General features: G+C 42.4%; 1 protein-coding gene across 13 annotated transcripts in view; it reads right to left on the minus strand.

The window, feature by feature from the left end:
• The window catches only part of LOC124615292 (voltage-dependent L-type calcium channel subunit beta-1), a 720,562-nt gene that overhangs the window by 116,303 nt on the left and 583,382 nt on the right, over positions 1-20,877 (minus strand). For all 13 annotated transcript variants that reach the window (XR_006979771.1, XR_006979774.1, XR_006979770.1 and 10 more), the window contains one exon: positions 3,361-3,586. Coding sequence is in view for 7 of the 13 variants with exons in the window: in XM_047143072.1 (XP_046999028.1) it covers positions 3,361-3,586 (226 nt within the window). In the remaining 6 variants the exon portion in view is untranslated. The remainder of the gene's footprint in view (positions 1-3,360; positions 3,587-20,877) is intronic.

Consider the following 20,877-nt stretch of genomic DNA (forward strand, 5'->3'; position numbering starts at 1 on the left):
CGCAGGTTTAGGGTTGGATGTAAAATGCTCAACATGTCTGTGGAGGTCCATGTTCTGGTGGCGAGATGATCAAACAAGTGTCTATTTTCCTGAATGCACAACTCAGTGTGCCTTCGAGACGACCAGCGGGTGAGACGTTAAGTTGCTGCTGTTTTTTTTATGTAAGTTACTAAGATCAACATCTTACCAAAAACACCATAGATATGTATTGGGTGATTCCATTAGAAACTTTCACGGAAAAGCGGAAAAGAATGAATTTGAGGTAAGGGATCCTGATCGGGAAACGACCGAGTCGAAAGTTCGAAAATCGTCCTGATAGCTTTGACAGTGAACCTCTTCTACCATAAGCTCTTTGTTTTCCAAGAAAAAATGTTCAATAAACGTAGGCTCTAAAGTGCTTGCCTTAAGAGCTGTGATCACTTGTTCATGTTCGCTAGTGTGAAACATATCTTCTACTGAACAAGTGTTCATAGCTCTTAACGTATCCATTTCATCGTCCGTGTTTACTTGGCAATTTTTTTCTTGTTTTTGTCCATACTGCATCCTCCCAGAATACGGAAAGCAAAGAGATTGCAGTTGAAGAGGTCAATTATGAGAGGTATCAGAACGACTTTCACCTAGAACTTTCGACTACGTCGTTTCCGGACTAGAATCCTTTACCTCAAACTTTCTCCATCACCCGTGGAAGTTTTTAATATTATCACGGAATCACATTGTGTGTAAAGGTTAACTGTTTACGACGTATAACGGTGGTTTACGGGACGTGGAAACGAACAATTTCATATAATACAGGCCTATATGAAGATGGTATCAGTTCTTTACGACATGTACGAAAGAACAGGTACCCCTGGTGACCATGCAGCTCGTTAGAATGAAATTACAATGAAATGAATACCCTTAGCTGCTTACAGGTTTTGATATAAGTGAACGGGGACAGTTGAAAATGTGTGCCCCGACCTGGACTCGAACCTGGGATCTCTTGCTTACATGGCAGACGCTCTGTCTTTTTTTTTCTTTTTTATTTCATTTTGTTCGCTTTCGTTTGTTGCATCTGCTCGCAGCGGACATCGTAAGACACCCATTTAAGTTCGTTGTTGATCGATTAACTCAGTCTTTTTTATTACAGAGGGCAGCTGACCCTCTGACCGAACACGCTGAGCTATCGTGCCGGGATACATCTGAGCCACCGAGGACACAGAGGACAGTGCGACTGCAGGGACTTATCTCTGGCATGCCTCCTTTCAGAGACACATTCCCAACTTATTTTCCCGCACTATATTCGTAGAGCCCCTGCCCATTACACTCATTACTTGCTGCTTTTCCGATTCCAGTTAGAGTTCTGGCAATGTGTGTGCATCCGCACAGAAGATGGTCAAATGGCCGGTGAGCCTTAAATGCTGGTATTTGTTCTTTCGGACAGTGTAATGGGCCGTGGCACTACGAATATAGTGCGGGACAATAAGTTGGGAATGTGGGTCTCACGGGAGGCGTGCCAGAGATAAGTCCCTGCAGTCGCACTATCCTCTGTGTCCTTGGTGGCGTGGCTCAGATGGGTATGCCGGCACGGTAGCTCAGCGTGTTCAGTCAGAGGGTTAGCTGCCCTCTGTAATAAAAACAAAAACTGAGTGAATGGATAAATAACGAACTTCAACGGGCGTCAGGTGATGCCCGCCACGAACAATTTCAACGAACTATAACGAACAAAATGAGATTACAAAAAGGATGGGTAGAGCGTCTGCCATGTAAGCAGGAGATCCCGGGATCGAGTCCAGGTCGGGTATTCATTTCATTGTAATTTTATATAAGACACTTGGGATTTGTCAAGCTGGAAAACAACTCAGATTGGTCTACAAAAGCGATTTAAGCTACAGCGATTTTTTGAATATCCTTTCGCCCTTCGTTATCGTTATCATTAGTAAGATATTCTTTTTTGTGAGAACAGAGGAATAGATAAGATTTTTTAGCAAGTTACACAAAAAGTAATTACGTTTCCAATACGATCCAAACATAACACTTACAAGTACATTTGTCACGTACTAAACAAAAATATTTAGTTGTTTATTTTATGCTGTTAAAATTCACAAAACTGTTAGGTAAAATGTACACAAATATCAATTTTGTACTCTGTAAGTGTAAGAGCAAGAGGTTTTTAGTTTTCAAGGACGATTTCAGACAAACTTGCGCGGTGCACATGTGTTATCGCTTAAGTAGCTTCTGTAGACCGCAAGTGTCTTGTATGGAACCGTACATCTCGACTTCTCCTACACCAGTGTGGTACGCTGTAAACAGGTAGCGTTTACAACTCATATGACAGAGAGAGAGAGAGAGAGAGAGAGAGAGAGAGAGAGAGAGAGAGAGGGGGGGGGGATGCACAGCAGTTAGAATTAGAAGGCTGTGGCTATTTAATTATATAGGGTGTTTCAGAAGTGGTAGTCAATATTCAGGGATATGAGAGGAACGACGATTCGAAACGAAAAAGTCAAGTAAACGTGGACTCTCAAACGCATACCTTAAGAGCTATGAGCAATTTTTAATCTTCGATACTGTGAAACAAATGTCTTCTACAGCAATCTGTTTGCTTTCCATATTTTCGGAAATGGTAGTTTAAAAAAAAAAAAAAAAAAAAAACAAGAGAGAAAGTCCAGTAAACATGTTCTGTAAAATGCATACCTTGAGAGCTTTCAGTGCTTGTTCATCATCGCTACTTTGATACAACTATTCAAGTGAACAAGTGCTCATGACTTTTGAGGTATGCATTTTAGAGCACATGTTTACTGAAGTTTTTTTCTTGTTTTGATCCATACTACGACTTCCGAAATGTGGAAAGCAAAGAGCTTGCAGTAGAAGACATTCATTGCACAATATCGAAGATTAAGAATTGCTCATAGCTCTTAAGGTATGCGTTTTAGAGAACACGTTTACTTTTTTTTTTTAATTTCGAATCATCATTCCTGTCATATCCCTGAATATTGACCATCACTTCCGCGACAGCCTGTATATTCCTGACATGGTCAGTCTGGGAGCGATCTATAATGTATGACAACTGAAGAAAACCTCAAAGCATGATCGCTAAAAAAGCCTTTTACTGGACTACTGGTTTCGTTAGAGCTGTGCTGTCACCACCGGTTGTTATGGTAAAAATTGGAAAGTATAAGATCCGATGATGCTAGCGTACTTCTGTCGAAAATGTTCTTCCAGTAAAATGCTCTTTTTTTTTTTTTTTTTTTTTTTTTTTTTCAAGCAATCTTGGCTTGTGAAGTTTCATTGGTTACCGTGATTATTTAATTTCGTAAAGAAAAAAAGTGGGGCACTGGGGTAGACATGTGAGGTGGCCAGAGTGCGCGGCTGGAGTGTACTGACCGTCCTTCGAAGCGGTGCTTGAGGAAGTCGAAGAGCGCCTTCTGCATCATGTCCGTCACCTCGTAGCCCTTGAGCGACGGCCCGACGAGGACGACCGGCCGCATGGAGGGCACCACGTCGTAAGGCGTCATCGTCTCCTGCTTGCGGAAAAACGGCTTGCGCTTCTCCTTCGCCGGCGGCGTCGTGAGCGTCGACTTGGCCAGGCGCGCAGAGTCGGAGTCCTCGCCTGTCCGCACAGGGAGCGGCGTCAGCGGCTGCCGGCGGCGCCGGGACCCCCCAAGGCCCCCCAGAGCCCCCCAGGCCGCGCGCCAGTGGTTAACCGAGGCACCCGCCCGCCACCAAACCTCCCAGTCCTCTCCCCTAGCTGTCAGTAACGCTAGTCTATTGCACGAGGCCACTTCCCACTGTCAACTGTTAATTTATCGTGGATAAATGGTAGATGGCGAGAGTGTAAACGAGAAAGAGAGTATCAGCTTTCGTCTACGTTTATACCCTGTTTGCAGTCCTCATTCCCTACTTATTTAACAGTGAGTTGCTCTAGTAGTAAGTAAAGCCGTGCGACCTGTACCACAGCTGACTTCGTTCCGCAGTCTACATTTACAGTGCAGAACGGTATTTCAGTGGGGAAGTGGCAGAATAAGGATACAAAGGACTCGGGATCGATTTTCAGTCGGTCTGTGATTTGTATCTGTCACTGATCACTTCTTTCAAGTCTGGCAACGCCCGTCAATGGGAAAAAAGTCGAGTTGCACCTGATTCGGATTCCACTGTAAACTGTAGGTCCCCTGTAAGTGTCTGGATAAGTCAGTTCCTAGGTTAGAGGGAGGCAACGGTATACCATAGACTACTGGACCATGCCTAGTACAGCACTGTCGTGTCCAAATTACCTTCAGGCTGATGCCAGGTTTACCTCTTTTCATTTGTATTTAATAGTCGGCAGTGTTGACTCATTTAACTTCGTCACCTACCTTTTACTATCGCGCAGTAATTCATTTCTGCACGTTTATTTCATCCATTTCCCTCACTAATTTGTGTTACATATTGTGAATTAACGAGCATTTCGCTCTCATTTAAGTATACGCCGAAAGAGTCCACCTTCAGCAATTGTGAAACGAAGCCTGTCGTCCAGGACCGTGTGCCACAAAGAGCGCAGATTCGCCACGAGATGGAGAAATTCACAGACGTCTCTTGTGCTGAATGAGACCTAAGCGCTGTAGCGTGCGAGTGAGACAGACGAGAACCTACGTCAAAGGCCAAGGAGACGTAGCAGCGTTAAATATGGCGGACGTAAGATCGGCCACAAACGGAAACATTTATGAAAACTATTTAATTCTGTAGTAATTCAGGGTATGAAGCCACAGTAATTTTAAACTACCACCTTTCATAAATTTTCATGGTGATCCCAATAAAGCTTGAATATTGATCGTCTCTATAATAGTTTAGGATTTACTGTTAAAGTGAAATTAACTAGTTTTGTAACAAAGACCTGAATGCTAAAATCTGAACGCTTTGCAGTCGATCTTAACGATCGACATTTCATGTAGAAGCGCGTCATTAAAATGACAAATGCTGTAAATATCAACTCCGAAACTTTATTTGTTTAAAAGTTATAGTAAATTTAAATTATCTATATTTCCTGTTGAGCACCAGATCATCATTTCCTCCACACAGAACACACTGAACGATGACAGCATGACACCTTAATGAATCATTAGGTAGTAGAATATTTGTTGTAAAGTTTAGTGCATAATAGTTACTTTTCTTCTTCATTTATTTATCAGAAAGCACAATGGTGCAAGGCTGCTGGCCGTGACATTCAAAGCTAAGAAGGAAATTGTATTGGTCTTACATAAAAGAATTTAACGTTTATTATGTAATGGATATTATTGTTATTGCATTTAGAACGTGAAAGTGGTCAAGCTTTGACTATTTAAATATGTTAAAATGTAAAATAATGTAGAATAAGCTGTAGCCAGTCAGATGGACGGCTTCAGGAAAGGGAACTGCACTAGTCACTTGAGCGAGGATGTTCGGCGTGTGGGGAACGCGGCCGGGGATGGGCGGAGAGGCAGTGCTGGCGGAGACACCGAGGTGGACAGTTCTGGTCTAGGCACCAAAGGGAAGCGTGCTGGTGCAGACGCGAAAGCGGGCAGTTCGTCTGGAGTCACCAAAGTGGACAGTTCGGATTGAGACGCGAAAGCAGACTGTCCGGCTTTAGGCAGATAGGAAGTGAAACGACTAAAAAAATTTCGCGTTGTGTGGTATCGCGGAACATAGTCTCTGAGAGGTGAGCAGCCGCTCGCCTGGTGTGAACTCTTAACTTTCTGCGTAGTTAACGTGGTGTAATTCGATAATCAAACCGCAACTATGTGGCCTATATCATTTATGGGTCGTTCAGTTCCCGATGTTGTAATTACTGTTATTATATGTTATATTAACTTTGTATTTAGCAAACTTGCCATCAGCCACACAATTTAACCAAAGAGTCACAAGTGTCTAATTTAGGACGAGTAATGCGACACGTGCGGTTCAAGCCCTAGACGAGTTTGAGCCAAGTCATTTCAAGGAAGAGGAACCGCGTGTGAGCCCCAACATCTTTGGGATGTTAGCTCGCAATATCATACACTGTGACTGTTTCTACAGTATATTCCTCCTTCCGCTAAGTCAATTAGTCGAGTATATTTTCGCACATATCGCACTACCTGTCCTCTATTTCGTAAAAGCTTTCTGTTGTGTAATATATCTTCAGTTGCACTGTGGTGTTCAAACTAACCTTCGTGCTGTTGACAATTTTGTTATTTGCAGTGTGTCTCAAACGTTTAATCAAAAGTATACGGATAAGAGAGAGAGCCCTGATTGAATATTTCTAGATGCGAACTAATGGTCGGAAAAAAACATTTTTTTATTGACAAAAATAATTTACGTCTCATAGTGACAGGTTCACTCTTAATGCGCGCATTACAACGTGGCATTTTCCATGTTGTGTTCTGTGTAGTGAGACAGGCAGCTAGGATCATACCAACAAAAAATGAAGAAAGGTTAGTGTTTCACGTCTCCTCAACGGCTAAATCATTAGAGACTGAGCACAAGCTCAGAATGTGGTTGGGAAATAAACGGTGCCAGTTTCACAGGAAACACTCCAACATTTGACTTACACCGCTGGGGAAAACAATGGTAAATCTAAATCTGCACTTTTTCTGAGACGCTGTGAGCACTGCTCTCAGAATGTTTGCTGAAGGAAACATACCGACGCCAGAAGCTCACAAATAAAACCAAAGTGACTGAGAAATAATTCCTATCTGGTGTAGCGAATGACTGCTATTTGTCGGTTTATCATGGGTAAATAGTAGATGGTAAGAGTGTAAACAGCAAAAAGTGTCTCAGTTTTGTCTTCATTTATGTTCTGAACGCAGTCATCACTGTTCAGGTAATTGCGCAATGTGACAGGAAGTGAAAAAAAAAACAGTTTTAGTTCCTGGAAAAGTAATTCAGATTTGTGTTCACAGGAAAAATGCCGAAAAGGCGCTGAGATCGGTTTGATGCGACTGAGTTGTGGGTAACAAACCGGTCTGGAGACTTGACGCGATATCAGATCGTCGAGACACACTCCCCGGTGACCTCTCCTCCCAAAAGTCTGATGTTCGTCGTCCGGTTTATTGCCTTGGTGACGTTTTGGTGTTCATATTAATCGGGTAAAAAAAGAGAGTTTTAAGGAACCATTAGGTACATACTGTTTACAGATCCTGACACCATTTCATGTTAACTAAGCATACCATTGTGGAACTCAGCACCCCGTCTTCGAAACAGATGTCACTGTAAGTAGGTGAGAGAATGGGGAAGAATCTGTCAGTACCTAAGGAGTCCCATATTTCTTGCAAATTTCCTTAAACTGGGATGACTATGAATTATGAATTTCGAAAATAGGCGCTTACGTAAAATTAAAGTTAGCTCTTTAACCAAACGATTTCATTTCTTAATGTTCAGAGTTGCGTGGAATTCTGTATTCTCAAAGCACTACCAGAGGATGTCACCGCGAATCCACGATTCATTAACTTTTGTTCACGAAGCAGTGTTATTTACAGCATCACAAGGCTTAACGCAAAAATCTAAATTCATAATTTTGAGAGTATTGGTTTTGCTTGCACGCTTTCAAAGAAGCATCCGCCTAATTCAGTAAAGTTGTACGGGATACCAACACCAGCAACTACAGTAGCAATTCGAGAAAACGGCCAGTCTTCCGAAAGGAATCATGGACAACATTCCCACTATAGTCAATAAGGTCGAATGTATGGTAGTAGATAAATACGCTATTTAGTCTCCTATATATGGCTGAACTAAATTATAGTAAGTGTTGGTGAAATGTGAGCTGTAGTTTTAATTGTAACTGATTCGACTGGGGGTATACATAAGGACTTCAGAAAACATGTCAGTGAATTGCGAATGGCGTGCTATCTCTCTCGTACGCAGTAATTATAACACATTTTCTCCTGAGTAGTGAAGATTTCGCTTTCCTTCCATATTAATAAATTATTTTGAAGTTATACTGTAGTCTTCTGATGAAAATTTATTTATTTGACAATAGTGGATTACTAGTTTCGGCAATATCAATTGCCATCTTCAGATCCATAGAATCGGGCAGTGGTAGTTACATCAGGCAGTGATTTAAACCACACTGTATTGTATGCTGTAATTACCACTGCGCGGTGGCAATTCATTTTGCAGAAACTAGTAATTCAGTAATCTGTTAACGTAGCGATCTTGGTAGGTAAATAACAGTTTTCGTAAGACGACTACAGTAGAAACGTATAGATCACCTTCTGCACCGTTTGATCACGTCAGATACCTATGCCATTTTAAAGTGTCAGCCTGATATTTTCATCAGAAACTATATTTAATGTAGGGCGTACCCAACTCGAGGTACTGAAAACCTACTTTCCTCAGTTAAGTGTCTTGGGATCGTATCCATTTCATAAGATGCGAAGCATCGTAATAGAGTACCTGTGACGAATATTGACAAGATAGCTGATTTATTATGAAGATGCGATATGAGGTGAAACGCGAAAAATGCTAATTCAACCAAAAATATTTAATATTACAGACGCGCGACAGACGAGTGTCTTTTAGAAAATCGTTGTAATTCCTCTCAGTGCTACTGTTGTTGCCTTAGTACAAGGCAGAATGCTTCAGCAGCTCCATGTAAATTTGCGGGAGCTGTGGCCGGAAAATCTTCCCTGCTGGAAAGTCTGCCATGTTTCATTTTACGTCCAGTCTCCTTCATACCGGTATGTTATGAAAGACATGCGAAATTGGATAAACGAAATCTCCCGTGCTTCCAATTATTTAATACAGTCTCTGGGATACCTACTAAGTCGTCTTCATGGGACAGACGGGTAGAATTCGAAAACTTGGTGCTGGAGCTGTTATCTGGCGTACATACTTGACGCAGACTGAGCGAAAGGAAGGGAGAAAAAGAACGAAAGAAGATTAGATCTTAATTTTTCGTCGACGTTGACTCATTAGAGGCGAAGCGCTCGCTAAATTTGGGAGCGACAGTGAAGGAAACGGTCGAGAATTGTTTAAAAAACCATCCTACGGAAGAACCTGATCGTTCCGCATGGGACTTAGACTTCTACATTTCATCATCTTTCATGGGGCTTGAAACTGTAAGATTTGAAGTTTAGTTAAAAAAAAATCGAGGATCTTTTATTAATTCCAGACCAGCGAGACGAAGTAAGCAAACGTCGGACTCTGCAGCGAAAAAAAAAAAAAAAAAAACACCGACCGAACAGAGCTTGACGGCCCAACTGTACCATCCTCAGCCCATAGGCGTCGTGGGATGCGGATACGTAGTGTCACATGGTCAGCACACCGCTGTCCCGGCCGCTGGCAGTTTTCGTGAGTGATACCGCTACCTTTCAGTCAAGTAGCTCCTCAATTGGCCTCACAAGGACTGAGTGGACGCCGCTTGCCAAGAGCACTCGGCAGACACAGACAGTGACCATGGGCTAGCCCAACTGTGCTCAACTTCGGTGATCTGACGGGAACCACTGCGGCATGGCCTTTGGCATATCATATCGATTAAACTCTCGTCTCAAAGGGGGGCAGCCAGTTCATTTTCGATTCATAATTTATTCATTTGTGTCTCCACGCACCCGACTACTACGTATCGACAGTGTAGCGCCGCAGTTCATACAATAGTCTGCTGAACTGTTTATGGAGAAGCCGTAATAACAGAGTCTATATTTCTGGTACAGGTAAATATTCAGTAGTAAAAACATTACTTCCGCGCTCCAATACATACTCACTACTGAACTGCTCGCAATAGAGTGCTCACTGGCTGCAGATAGCGCGCTATCGACCCCTCACTTGCCAGGTAACCCACATTTCAGGTAGATCTATATTTATCGGCCCCTTCTCTGTATCGGGTACTGAGTCCTGCAGGAGTCTGAGTGACTTAAATGCGCTTTCTGGCGTGCAGCCTACTTCACGGCCATATTAGCGATTTACTTGTGTGATCGTGCGTGGCAACTCTCGTGAGGAATATCCTCTTGTTTTCGGAAATATAACGATTGTACAACGTAAAATCTTTTGGTAATTATGCAACAATATCTCTTCGAGGAAGGTAATTTTCTTCGCAAAGAAAATGTTGACGGAAGTAAGTTCAGTTTACAGAGGCAGTCATGTGCAATGTTTCTGCTCGACGCTTTACGATTTATTATGTTCCGTCAACATGTTGTAGAGGAAAGAAACACACCTCACTGACATTGTGAGGTTCCTCTTGTAATAACGACAGGGATGGATGCAGGAGCAAAGCTTGAGCTACACGAGGGACTGCAAGCAAACGGAGCTGTGAGAGGCGATCCATGAAAAAAATAAGGCCTAATAAACATACGTCCGCAAATGCATACTATGTTAGAGACCATTTAAATCAGGCCACTCTGTACCCGTACATTACATTCCAGTTAATGATAAGCTACTAAGCAGATACTAATGTTCTCAAAAAGACAACAACAGCTCGCAACTCCTTCGTATCATAATACGCGCCACCTCTTTTGCTGTGTTGCCGACTGTGCTGTAGTGGACTTCCATATTAGACGATGGCCTAGTACCCGAAAATGTAACCGGCCAACAGGCTGGTGAAGGCGACGTACAGGCGGAATGCGGTCGTGTCGACGGCGACTTCAACACAAACCTTGTTTCGATCTCTGAGTGAGGCAGTTACGTGATCAGGACTGGGTAACCATGAAGAACGGTTCCGAGATGTGCGTACACGTACAGCGGAGGGACGTGTGATTAACGCTGTGGAGGACGACCGCCGTATCGGCAGTGCACTGGGTGACTCGATGGATCATCCTCCCTGTAAACTAGTACTATCTGCGCCACACGCAACGAATCAAGTTTGTTACTGAATGAATTTCGTCTAGGAGAACAATGTAATATTAGTTTTGTTGACCATGCCACAAACGTTTTAGAGATACCACAATCTTTCTATTCACAGATGAGCTCATAGCCATAACAGTCATCTATAGGCTTCGCATAATCTCTGTGGCTTGTGTCCACGAGACATCAGAACGGTGTAACTTCAACGTGTGGGCGTTAATAATTGTCGGCCGTTTCATGGGACTGGTCGTTCTTCCACGATGCACTGCGGCAGAGACGTGTCTTCCATGTCTCTGTTCACGAACCGTCTCCCCTGCTGGTACTAGTGTTTTTGGCGTTACGAAGAGTCTGGTAGGTGAAAATACCTTGGCACAATCTTCCCCGGTTGGGAACCCCGTCGAGCTCGTGCAGCTGCATGACCCTTCCGATCGCTGTACCTCAGTCTGTTGGACTGCTCTGTGTGAACGACATACGACAATTGAAACTACGCGTTCACGCTGCTACTGACGCCATTCGAATGCAAACTGGTGTATTTGAATGAATGCGGCTCTCCATGTTGTTGCGTGTTCATATTCGCCTCAAAGTCCTCGGGAACCACATTAAACACCTCTTAGAGGACACAGGGCAATGTATCATTCAGTAGAATGTGCTATGCAGGATGCTACTAGGGATGAATGAAATTGCCTACAGCATGGAAACCACATATTTCAGTGCATAATATTCATTAGGAACCCACTTTTATGTTCACAATTGTCTTGATAGCTTTGGATGATCTCATAATACTGTTTACGCCTCTTATGAGTCTTGTAGTGAAGTGACCAGGTTGGGCACTAGATGACTTGACATGTTACTTTGGTGACAAGGCCGGCCGCGGTGGTCTCGCGGTTCTAGGCTGGCAGTCCGGAACCGCGCGACTGCTACGGTCGCAGGTTCGAATCCTGCCTCGGGCATTGATGTGTGTGATGTCCTTAGGTTAGTTAGGTTTAACTAGTTCTAAGTTCTAGGGGACTGATGACGTAAGATGTTAAGTCTCATAGTGCTCAGAGCCATTTTTTGGTGACAAGTCTGATGATAAGTCATACGACAATTGTGATTAATTAAAAAGTATTTTTCAAGTAGATCGCTTGGTTGGTTGGTTGGTTGGTTTCGGGGAAGGAGACCAGACAGCGAGGTCATCGGTCTCATCGGATTAGGGAAGGATGGGGAAGGAATTCGGCCGTGCCCTTTCAGAGGAACCATCCCGGGATTTGCCTGGAGTGATTTAGGGAAATCACGGAAAACCTAAATCAGGATGGCCGGACGCGGGATTGAACCGTCGTCCTCCCGAATGCGAGTCCAGTGTCTAACCACTGCGCCAGCTCGCTCGGTAGATCGCTTGCTCGAGTCTTCTGTTTGTCCTTATTGTTCAGAATCATCGTTTATTTGTTAAATATACTGGATGAGTCATCTACACTGTTGATCACGAATATTTAATGAACTGTTTAAGATACTACAATTCTGTTTTCATCCAGGTAAATTTAAGGATAGCCTCACTGAACGGCTTTAGTTCCCTCATCATTAGTTCCAGAGATATCGGCATCAACATATTTTTTTAAAATGGAACTTCAGTAATTTTGGCTGCTGTTGTCGTAGATTTGAAATTCACGTCGTCTCGCGCTCAAAACGCGAAAAATAATGTTGGAGACAATACATGATATACACTGTAGGATTTCTACGTTTTGTCCAATAAACTGATTGCTATTATATATGAAAATTCACAAGTTTATGCCCAAATAAGAAACTCTGTCGCGTCTCAAAGGAGTTCACTGCCTGTTTTCCTCGTATACTAGTATCGCAGAGGTGCGCCATCTTTTCCTTCTTATTCGACGCCACGCATTGGTTGATTTATTTATTTATTTTTAATTCACGAACTTCCGCACAAGACGCCACACAGTTTGATGGCACAAAACACTCAAGTTCTGGATACTCTAATGATCTCTAAAATATACTCGTCGGATTTCGGAGACTGAAATGCCAAAATTTGTCTCATTCATACGTGAGGTACTGCAGCAGAATATGTTGTAATTCCAGTCTAAGAAACGATATATTGTTATAGCAATAGGCTGTAAGCCTCTTATTGAACAATGTTTTACAGTTCGTCTGACTGTAAACAGAATCAGAAATAGAGTTAGTAAATCTTAAACGATTTCGGAAATACTTGAGGTTCCAGGTTGGGTGACTTGCTGTACGCCATTCTAATTTATGCATTTAGAGACTCATTTAGGACATTTGGTTGTTTGAGAGTGTTAAAAAAAAGTATTTTGCTTGTAATTTTGTTTCCTTTGACTGTCCATTAATGGGAGTATTTTGATTGTGTGACAACATTCGTACACGGCTAGTTTTTTATTGCTGTTGTTTAATTTTATTGTTACATCAGTCTTCGTGCTCATCAGAGATGAAAGGAGACTTTGTAAAGTAAATTAAATTTTACAGTCTTGTAATTACTGTGGGCAGTTACCAACGACGAACCTCGGTTAACCACTGATACGCTGCAGCACGCTTTTCTTTCGAGTATACCCAATTTTTTCATATTAGATATATCACATGGACATTTATTTAGTAGTATTAGTTTGGAAGGATCTTCACATTATCAGAACTTTTTTTCGTTAATAGTGTCATGACAATATCAACAATAATATTTGCGGCGGATTAGCAGACGCACAAGAAACTCTTAAAAAGTGTCAACTGCGATGGAAAAAAAATTCACTTAACAGTACCTTTACTTTTAAATTATTTCCAAAAGCAACAAAAATAATGAAGCTGTTTCATTTAATTGTAGTGAATCGACAAATGATTGCTCTCAACATGAAAATATTACATACATTTTAGCTTTAAGCAAATCAAAATACATCTCTTGAAATTAAGTATGCATTTAGTGCAGGACAAACTTGCAGAAGGAGACAGTGAAACAGAAAGTACATTTAACGTGTTACAGCGAAAAATTAATCCTAAATTATTCGTTTAAAACGAAGAATACTATTACTTTGATGCACACTACCAGTTCCACCAGGCAATGCCTAAATAGAAACAGTTTTAACACGTACATTACGCAACAGAACACACATAGCAATTACACAGCTGTAACTAACACAAAAAGCAGGCAGTTCATAGGCTGTTGCTTCTGCTGCGATTCTTTTAAACGGTGCACAGTACTGCATTCCCGTGCTTCACAAATGAATCGACGACACACGGCAAATACTAACTTCAACCATTTTTGTCATATAATCTTGTACAATAGTGTGCGGTGCTTTTTAGATCATCATTGTACACATATAGATACGGATTAGTTTTCTGCGAAGCAGAACATGTGCTATGACATCTCAGTTAGGCATTCCATAAGCCGGGCTGGACACGAATAGCGGAAAAATATCGATTGTGTCCATTTCAAAGGTACCACCACATCATTTGCTTTAAGCAAATTATTGGAATCACAAAACGCCTAAACGAGTAAGACTGGGGAATAAAAGGAAACGGAGCCTCTGAGGAACGTTTAGCTGGAACAGCGTCACTGTAGCCCTTGAATATCTTCGTTCAGCTCCTCAGTCTAAGCTATATTCTGGTCGTGGAAAAAATTTTCAGCGCTATCATTTGTTCGGGTGTGAGAGATGATGTGGTGTAATGTTCCTGATGGCCAGCCATGGCAGCAACTAGGACTTAACCGAATCTAATACTACTGTTCTCAGAACGAAGCTTATTTGTGAAGGGTTATTCGAGAATGCGTCTGCGATTTCGGAAGACGACTGCGCGAAATCCAGAAAAACGACACGTATCAGTGGACAGAGCACGTCTCCAAGTTTCGATGCGTAATACGCGCCATAGCGTAGTTGCGCTAGGTGAAACGTGCCAGGACATGTAGATAAATCGTTCGCTCCGCATTGTATCGTACTAGTTCGCACCTTCAGATAGACGACCCAATGAACAGATGCTTTATACACTAATGTGTGTATGAGAAGAAGTGCCACCACAGCTGTATCTTGAGAACATCTTTATTCTATCACACGAATAATTTCGACGGCACATCTCCGCCATCGTCAGGTCCCACCACTGTCAAAAGAGTATTTGATTTCTTTGGTGCATTTATTGGGTATGCTTGTAACTAGCACATGTTGGCTAGTTTTCTTCAGGAATCTATATTCGACACCGTGTTGTCTCTAGTGCTCAATGGTGTCGAGTATGATTCGTGATAAAAGCTAGCCCGCGTGTGCAAATAACAAACATCCCACAGCAAATGCGCCAAGGAAACCAAATAGTCTTTTGGCAGTGGTGGGGGTCTGACGGTGGCACTAATATTCCGCCGAAAATAGTCATGCGATAGAGTAATACAGCTGTGGTGGTACATTTTCTCTTATGTGTCATCAGCTGAAGTCCCTCGGCCATGCAAGAAGGTGGAGATCCATAAACTAATATGGGTGTTTCCTGTATGTCTCAAGTGCTGAATCTAATAGGAATACGGGCCACAAGCAAGCTGCAAATTCAAAATCATATCCTTCACCTACGGCAGAAACGATGGTACGATGCCCAAACAGTGAGGTGCGTCTATGATTTTCTGCCAGATACAAAACAGACTGGGAATGAAGCATCGGAATCCCTGAAGAGGCCTGACACGCTACTTGAGCCCTACTCCGCCTACTGGCATCGAATTGGTAGAAAACAGACCTCCGAGTGTGGCTGTGATGAGGAAGGTACGTCAGAACGTAACATCTGGCGGTGCCCGCTGTATGCCGATATTGCTGATACTGATCGGCAGCAGCTGAATCGGCACGGAAGATTCGATGTCAATGAGATATTGCATTACGTATTACGAGACAGAGTGGCAGATCTTGGACAATATTACCGATGATATTTCAAGAAAGGCTCGGGTTTTGTGTAACCTTATCAACCAACACACTTCTACTGGACTACGAGAGGTTACGATAAAAGATCGAGGAGCAAAGCAGCGAAGGCAGCCGAGATCAACAGTTGCGGCTGAAGCAGTACCGACACCATATGAGCAGCCATCGTCATAATACCAGAGAAGAACGCAGCCGTGGGCCGTGTCCCGCCACGCTAGGAATTGGAACCAGGGTGGCGTGGATCGGCATGTGGCAGCGCTCCTTACCGGCAATAACGATGCTCGCTCGGAACAGAGGAAGCGTTCCCTACAACAAAGTAGCCAACCAACAGCGGAAGAGAGAGACGCGATCACAAAACTCTCCACAGCGCCTAAGGAACCGGCAGGGCATGTCTGTGAACTGGGTAGCGGTGGTGTGCACTGTGGAATGTGACAGACAAGAACTGAAGTTGTTATGTTAGTAGAAGAGCAGAGTCCTGCAGTATCGGCCGGGTTAAGTTCTCTAACTTCACTGGGCAACTGTGCTGGTTAATCGTAATATTAATATCCTATTCTCTTACCTTAAGACATGTTCTATGACTAGCACAGTGTCAAGATTTTTATTTCTTGTTTGTAGTTCTTAATTGAGCGAAAGTAAAAGAGTTACAACTACAAGGCTTGCAGAAACTGTCTTGCAGTATAGGCCATTGTCTTTTCTGTGATATCGCTCGTTAATTATACTCTGCAATGATACTCATTGAGTAATGATATGTCACATAAGTATGGAAACTTACTATTTCAGCCCAGCTCGCCACTGTTTAGCCCATTGTTTTACAGACGTCAAAAATGAAATACAAAACATCCTGCTGATCCACCCATCGAACATGTGCCCAGCCTTTACATCTGACACATAGCATCCAGTCTTCGTCAAATGACTCCGGACACATAATGCACTTTTCAGTCTCGTCTACTGACCCATTATTTCTAGTACTTCCAGTTTTCTTCGCCGCTTCGTAACTGACTTTTCATGGCCACCCTGTGCTAGTTTATTTTATTTGGGAACATCCGATTTAAGTTCGGCTTTCTTCAACTCTCTTTCAGACTTTATTTTTTCTGCTTTTAATCTATTCTCTTTGATGACGATCTTTTTCTTTTCTAATTGTTGAAAACGCTTCAACCGCCTCCCTCGCCGTAATTTTGTTAGTCTTAACCTTACTCACAGCCATTTTCATGCACTCTTCCATTTTCCACCTACCTTTTTCTTATTTTACGCCATTTCAATTTTAAAAGGAGTAAGAAGAAGAAAATATAATTTATAAACTGAAATTACTTGTGGCCGGTACTGAAAGACTAGGGCCTAGTCATATTGTACGTACTTTTATAGCAATTATAACGAAGCAGTTATAACGAAACAATTATAATGAAACATTTATTAGATGTCATTCCTCACATAACATAGATAACCGAAATACAGTAACGAATTGAATTGCTTACCCTAAAAACGAGCACCACACGTCTCAGAATATCTTCCGTACGCTAAGAGCTACACCATCACCATCAAGCACTCAGAACAGACAAAGTACTGAAGAGAGGAAGACGATATCAGACTCCATAGTAAATGGATGCACAAGCTTTCTTCTCCTTACTTTACTCTTCTGCTACTGGGAGGCGGAAACGGAAAATACAGTAGTGGTCGGTACTATAGGCCGTCCGCTGTGACTGAAGTTATTAAATGTGGTAATGGCAGTACATGTTCGTAAGCCAAAAACTGAGACTGCGTCATATTGACAGAGATGACTGATCTGTGATGGGACTCCATGGTAATTCGTGACACACAAATCATGCCGGTAAAGACTCCTTAGGGTGCCTGCAACTCTCACCTACGTTTAGTTTTTATTCATAATAGACACAGTATTTTTAATTACTATTGTTGTTAACAATAGAAATAGTTATGGTGTTGGGAGGTAGTAATGCGTAGGATAAAAATAAGTTTTAATGTATATTTCTTTATTTGTGTAAGAATCAATACAACCTATGTTTAAACTATAGGTAACAGGCTATAATGAACTGTAATGGATGGATAGGTAAATAAATAAATTTCTTGTCGTTTTCACACAGCGTTTTCTGATACCTCGGAGGTACTCCTTAGATGCTGAGTCGCAGAAAGTCTTTTTGTTGTACCTGTCTGCGACTCAGCATTTCCGCTATGTGTTGAGTAGCAACTATCCTTTTCAAAATATTGCTGCATTCCATCCCGGATTCTCCATTGTTTGAATAACTCTTTGTACCTATATGAGAAGTAAGACGTATTTTTGCTGGGTAAGGGGGGGGGGCTGGAGATATAGTGGTTGTTATGCTCAACGATCGCAGAAAACAATTTAATGGGACTTTGCTAACTGTGGTTGTTCAGATGAATTTGATTTTCTGTACTGTAATAATTATATCATTATAAACGGCATTTTTGATGATAAAGACAGGATTGCTGTGAGAGGGATCCACCTACTACCACTTGAAAGAAGAGAGTAGTTTCACTAACATTACTGACTCCCTGTTGATACCTGTCCAAGATCAGATTTTTCTTTTTTAATATTTTATACATCCCCATCAACGTGGTTACCGATATTGGAAAGTTACCCCAGTTAGGAAAGGAAGTGGTAATGAATAAGCCATGGAGACCCATACTACTCTTTCTGATGTAGTTTTCATCTGAACAGATGGAACTGCACAATATGAGGAATTTTAATCGTTTTGATTCACTTCAGGCCTTCTCATTCATGTGTTTTGCAGTCGCCCATATCACTCTCGGTAAACGCTGCGACTGAAGCTATTAAATGTGGTAATGGCAGTACATGTTCGTAAGCCAAAAATTGAGACTGCGTCATATTGACAGAGATGACTGATCTGTGATGGGCTCCATGGTAATTCGTGACACACAAATCATGCCGGTAAAGACTGCTTAGGGTGCCTGCAACAGTCTGTGAGAGAGAAGATCTTGGGTACCGTGGTTATACTAGCATATTCTGTGCGTTTGGAAGACACTATTTGAGTTGTAGAGAAGTAATTTGGCACAGCGAACACTTGTGGGTGACATTACACGCGATTGGGTCACTGTATCAGAGATGGCAGGAGTCACTGCGAAGCGAGCCAGGAGTTCAATTTCACCCTCGAATGTGATGTCATTACATGAATGTGGACAAATTTCAAGGAGAGTGTGGAAACATTCAGCTGCTGTACAGGGAAAATAGGTCGCGTGTTACAACTCAGCAGAGAATCATTATTTCTCCTTAAGTGTCTGAAGCACATAACCAGGGCAGCATCATCTCTGGCTATCTCTTGATTTTGGCATTACGCGTATTACTGTCCGTGACATGCTCGTACTTGGTTGGTTCGACGAATTTATTCGCCTGCAGCATTCTGTGGCTTTTGGCTAATTGAAATGGCGAGTTTCAAGCCTGCAGGTGTTAGAATGCTATTAGCTGATGCTTCCTCCACTAGATGGTACCTCTCGTCAGTCAATATAAGGCATTCTCGGCCAGTTGTAATTTTTTTTACTTGTGCTGGTATACACAAAAATTACAGCAGTTATTATCCCGAGGAAAAAATAGCTGTCCTAATTGTTTTGGAGCTTGCACATGATTTGCTTGGAAAATATTGCATTTATCTCGACAGTTGATACTCTAGTCCAAATTAGAGTAATAAATAAAGAAGTAAGAACCCCATAGTTGTCGGCACAATGCGGCAAAACTGAAAGGTGTTCCCTGACTTCACGAAAAATGAAAAACTGGACAAAGGCGAACGCATAACGGCGTATAGAAATAAACAGATATTGATGAAATGTAAGGAGAAGTGACATGTGATGATCATCACGATCCATGATGATACATTTCAAAAACTAAAATCTACGAATGGCCACGCGGAAGAGTCAAGTGCTGTAACGGATTACGACCAGAATATGGGAGGCGTAGATAGGAGCTATTCCCAGTTGCAAAGCCAATTGGCCAGGTACAGACTGAAAAAAAAAGTCAGAAGATTTTTCACCATTTATTGGACGTTTTAGGCTTCGATGCAGACGTTCTGTACAAGTAACAAAGCGGTGAGAAAAGCTGGTTGGAATTCATGATTATTGTCGGGGAATAGTTGGCCATATCCTCTAAACAACAAATGTCATCAATTGTACTTACAGAGCTTTGGCCAAGCACAGCCAAGAAAAGACCAGCAAGGAGGTGTCGAGGATAAGCGAGAAGAGGCAGACTGTGAAGCTCCTCTCTATTACCACCATGTTTTATAACATTTCACTCAGAAACCGACCTGTAAGTATGTGACAGTAAAGTGTAGTTCTGTTCTTTATTACATCTATTCGGCCCTAATCCACTTTATTTTTGGTCCATAAACTAAAATCAACAAAGGAAATAATTTAATGCAGAGCAAACCACTTGGTTCGACTGCATCAGCCACTACTAAGGGAAATTTCCCACTGGAGCAGAGGAGCGCACGCGGAAAACATCCGCATAAAGGACTAAAAACTTCACGGCACTCTGTAAGTCGCACTTCCTCGTGTCTAACTGTGGACATTCGGCTGAAAGAGGGTGCTTCAGGTGCCGTGCGATTCGCTAGATGGGTTCCCCTCGCGCAGAGGTAACGCGAGGTTTTACAGGAAGTACTGTCTTCTCCACTGTGTTTGGATCCGTCAATAACTGGGTAGCGTACTGTTCAGTGGCGAGTCGCTGTTTAACATGGAGAGTATTTCTCGTTACATGTTCGCCTGATACGCCCTTGTAACACTTGAAAACTCTGTCGTCATTGTGGGTAAAAGAACTATGCACAGACACCATGAAACCTGTCTGGGGCGGGATCAACCTTAACGTTCGGATACAGCATTAGTAGTGTCCTGGTTGACACAGTTACGTCGCGTAGGTATCTGGGCGTAACGTTGCAAAGCGATATGAAATGGGACGAGCATATCAGGACTGTTGTAGGGAAGGCGAATGGCCGACTTCGGTTTATTCGGAGAATTTGAGGAAAGTGTGGTTCACCTGTCAAGGAGACCGCATACAGGACGCTAGTGCGACCTGTTCTTGAGTACTGCTCGAGTGCTTGGGATTTTTACCAGTTCAGATTAAAGGGACACATCGAAGAATTTCACAGGTAGGCTGTTGATTTGTTTCCGGTATGTTCGTATAACACGCAAGTGTTGTTGTTGTTGTTGTGGTCTTCAGTCCTGAGACTAGTTTGATGCAGCTCTCCATGCTACTCTATCCTGTGCAAGCTTCTTCATCTCCCAGTACCTA

This window comes from Schistocerca americana, chromosome 5 (assembly GCF_021461395.2).
Source record: "Schistocerca americana isolate TAMUIC-IGC-003095 chromosome 5, iqSchAmer2.1, whole genome shotgun sequence".
In the NCBI taxonomy this organism is placed as follows: Eukaryota; Metazoa; Arthropoda; class Insecta; order Orthoptera; family Acrididae; genus Schistocerca; species Schistocerca americana.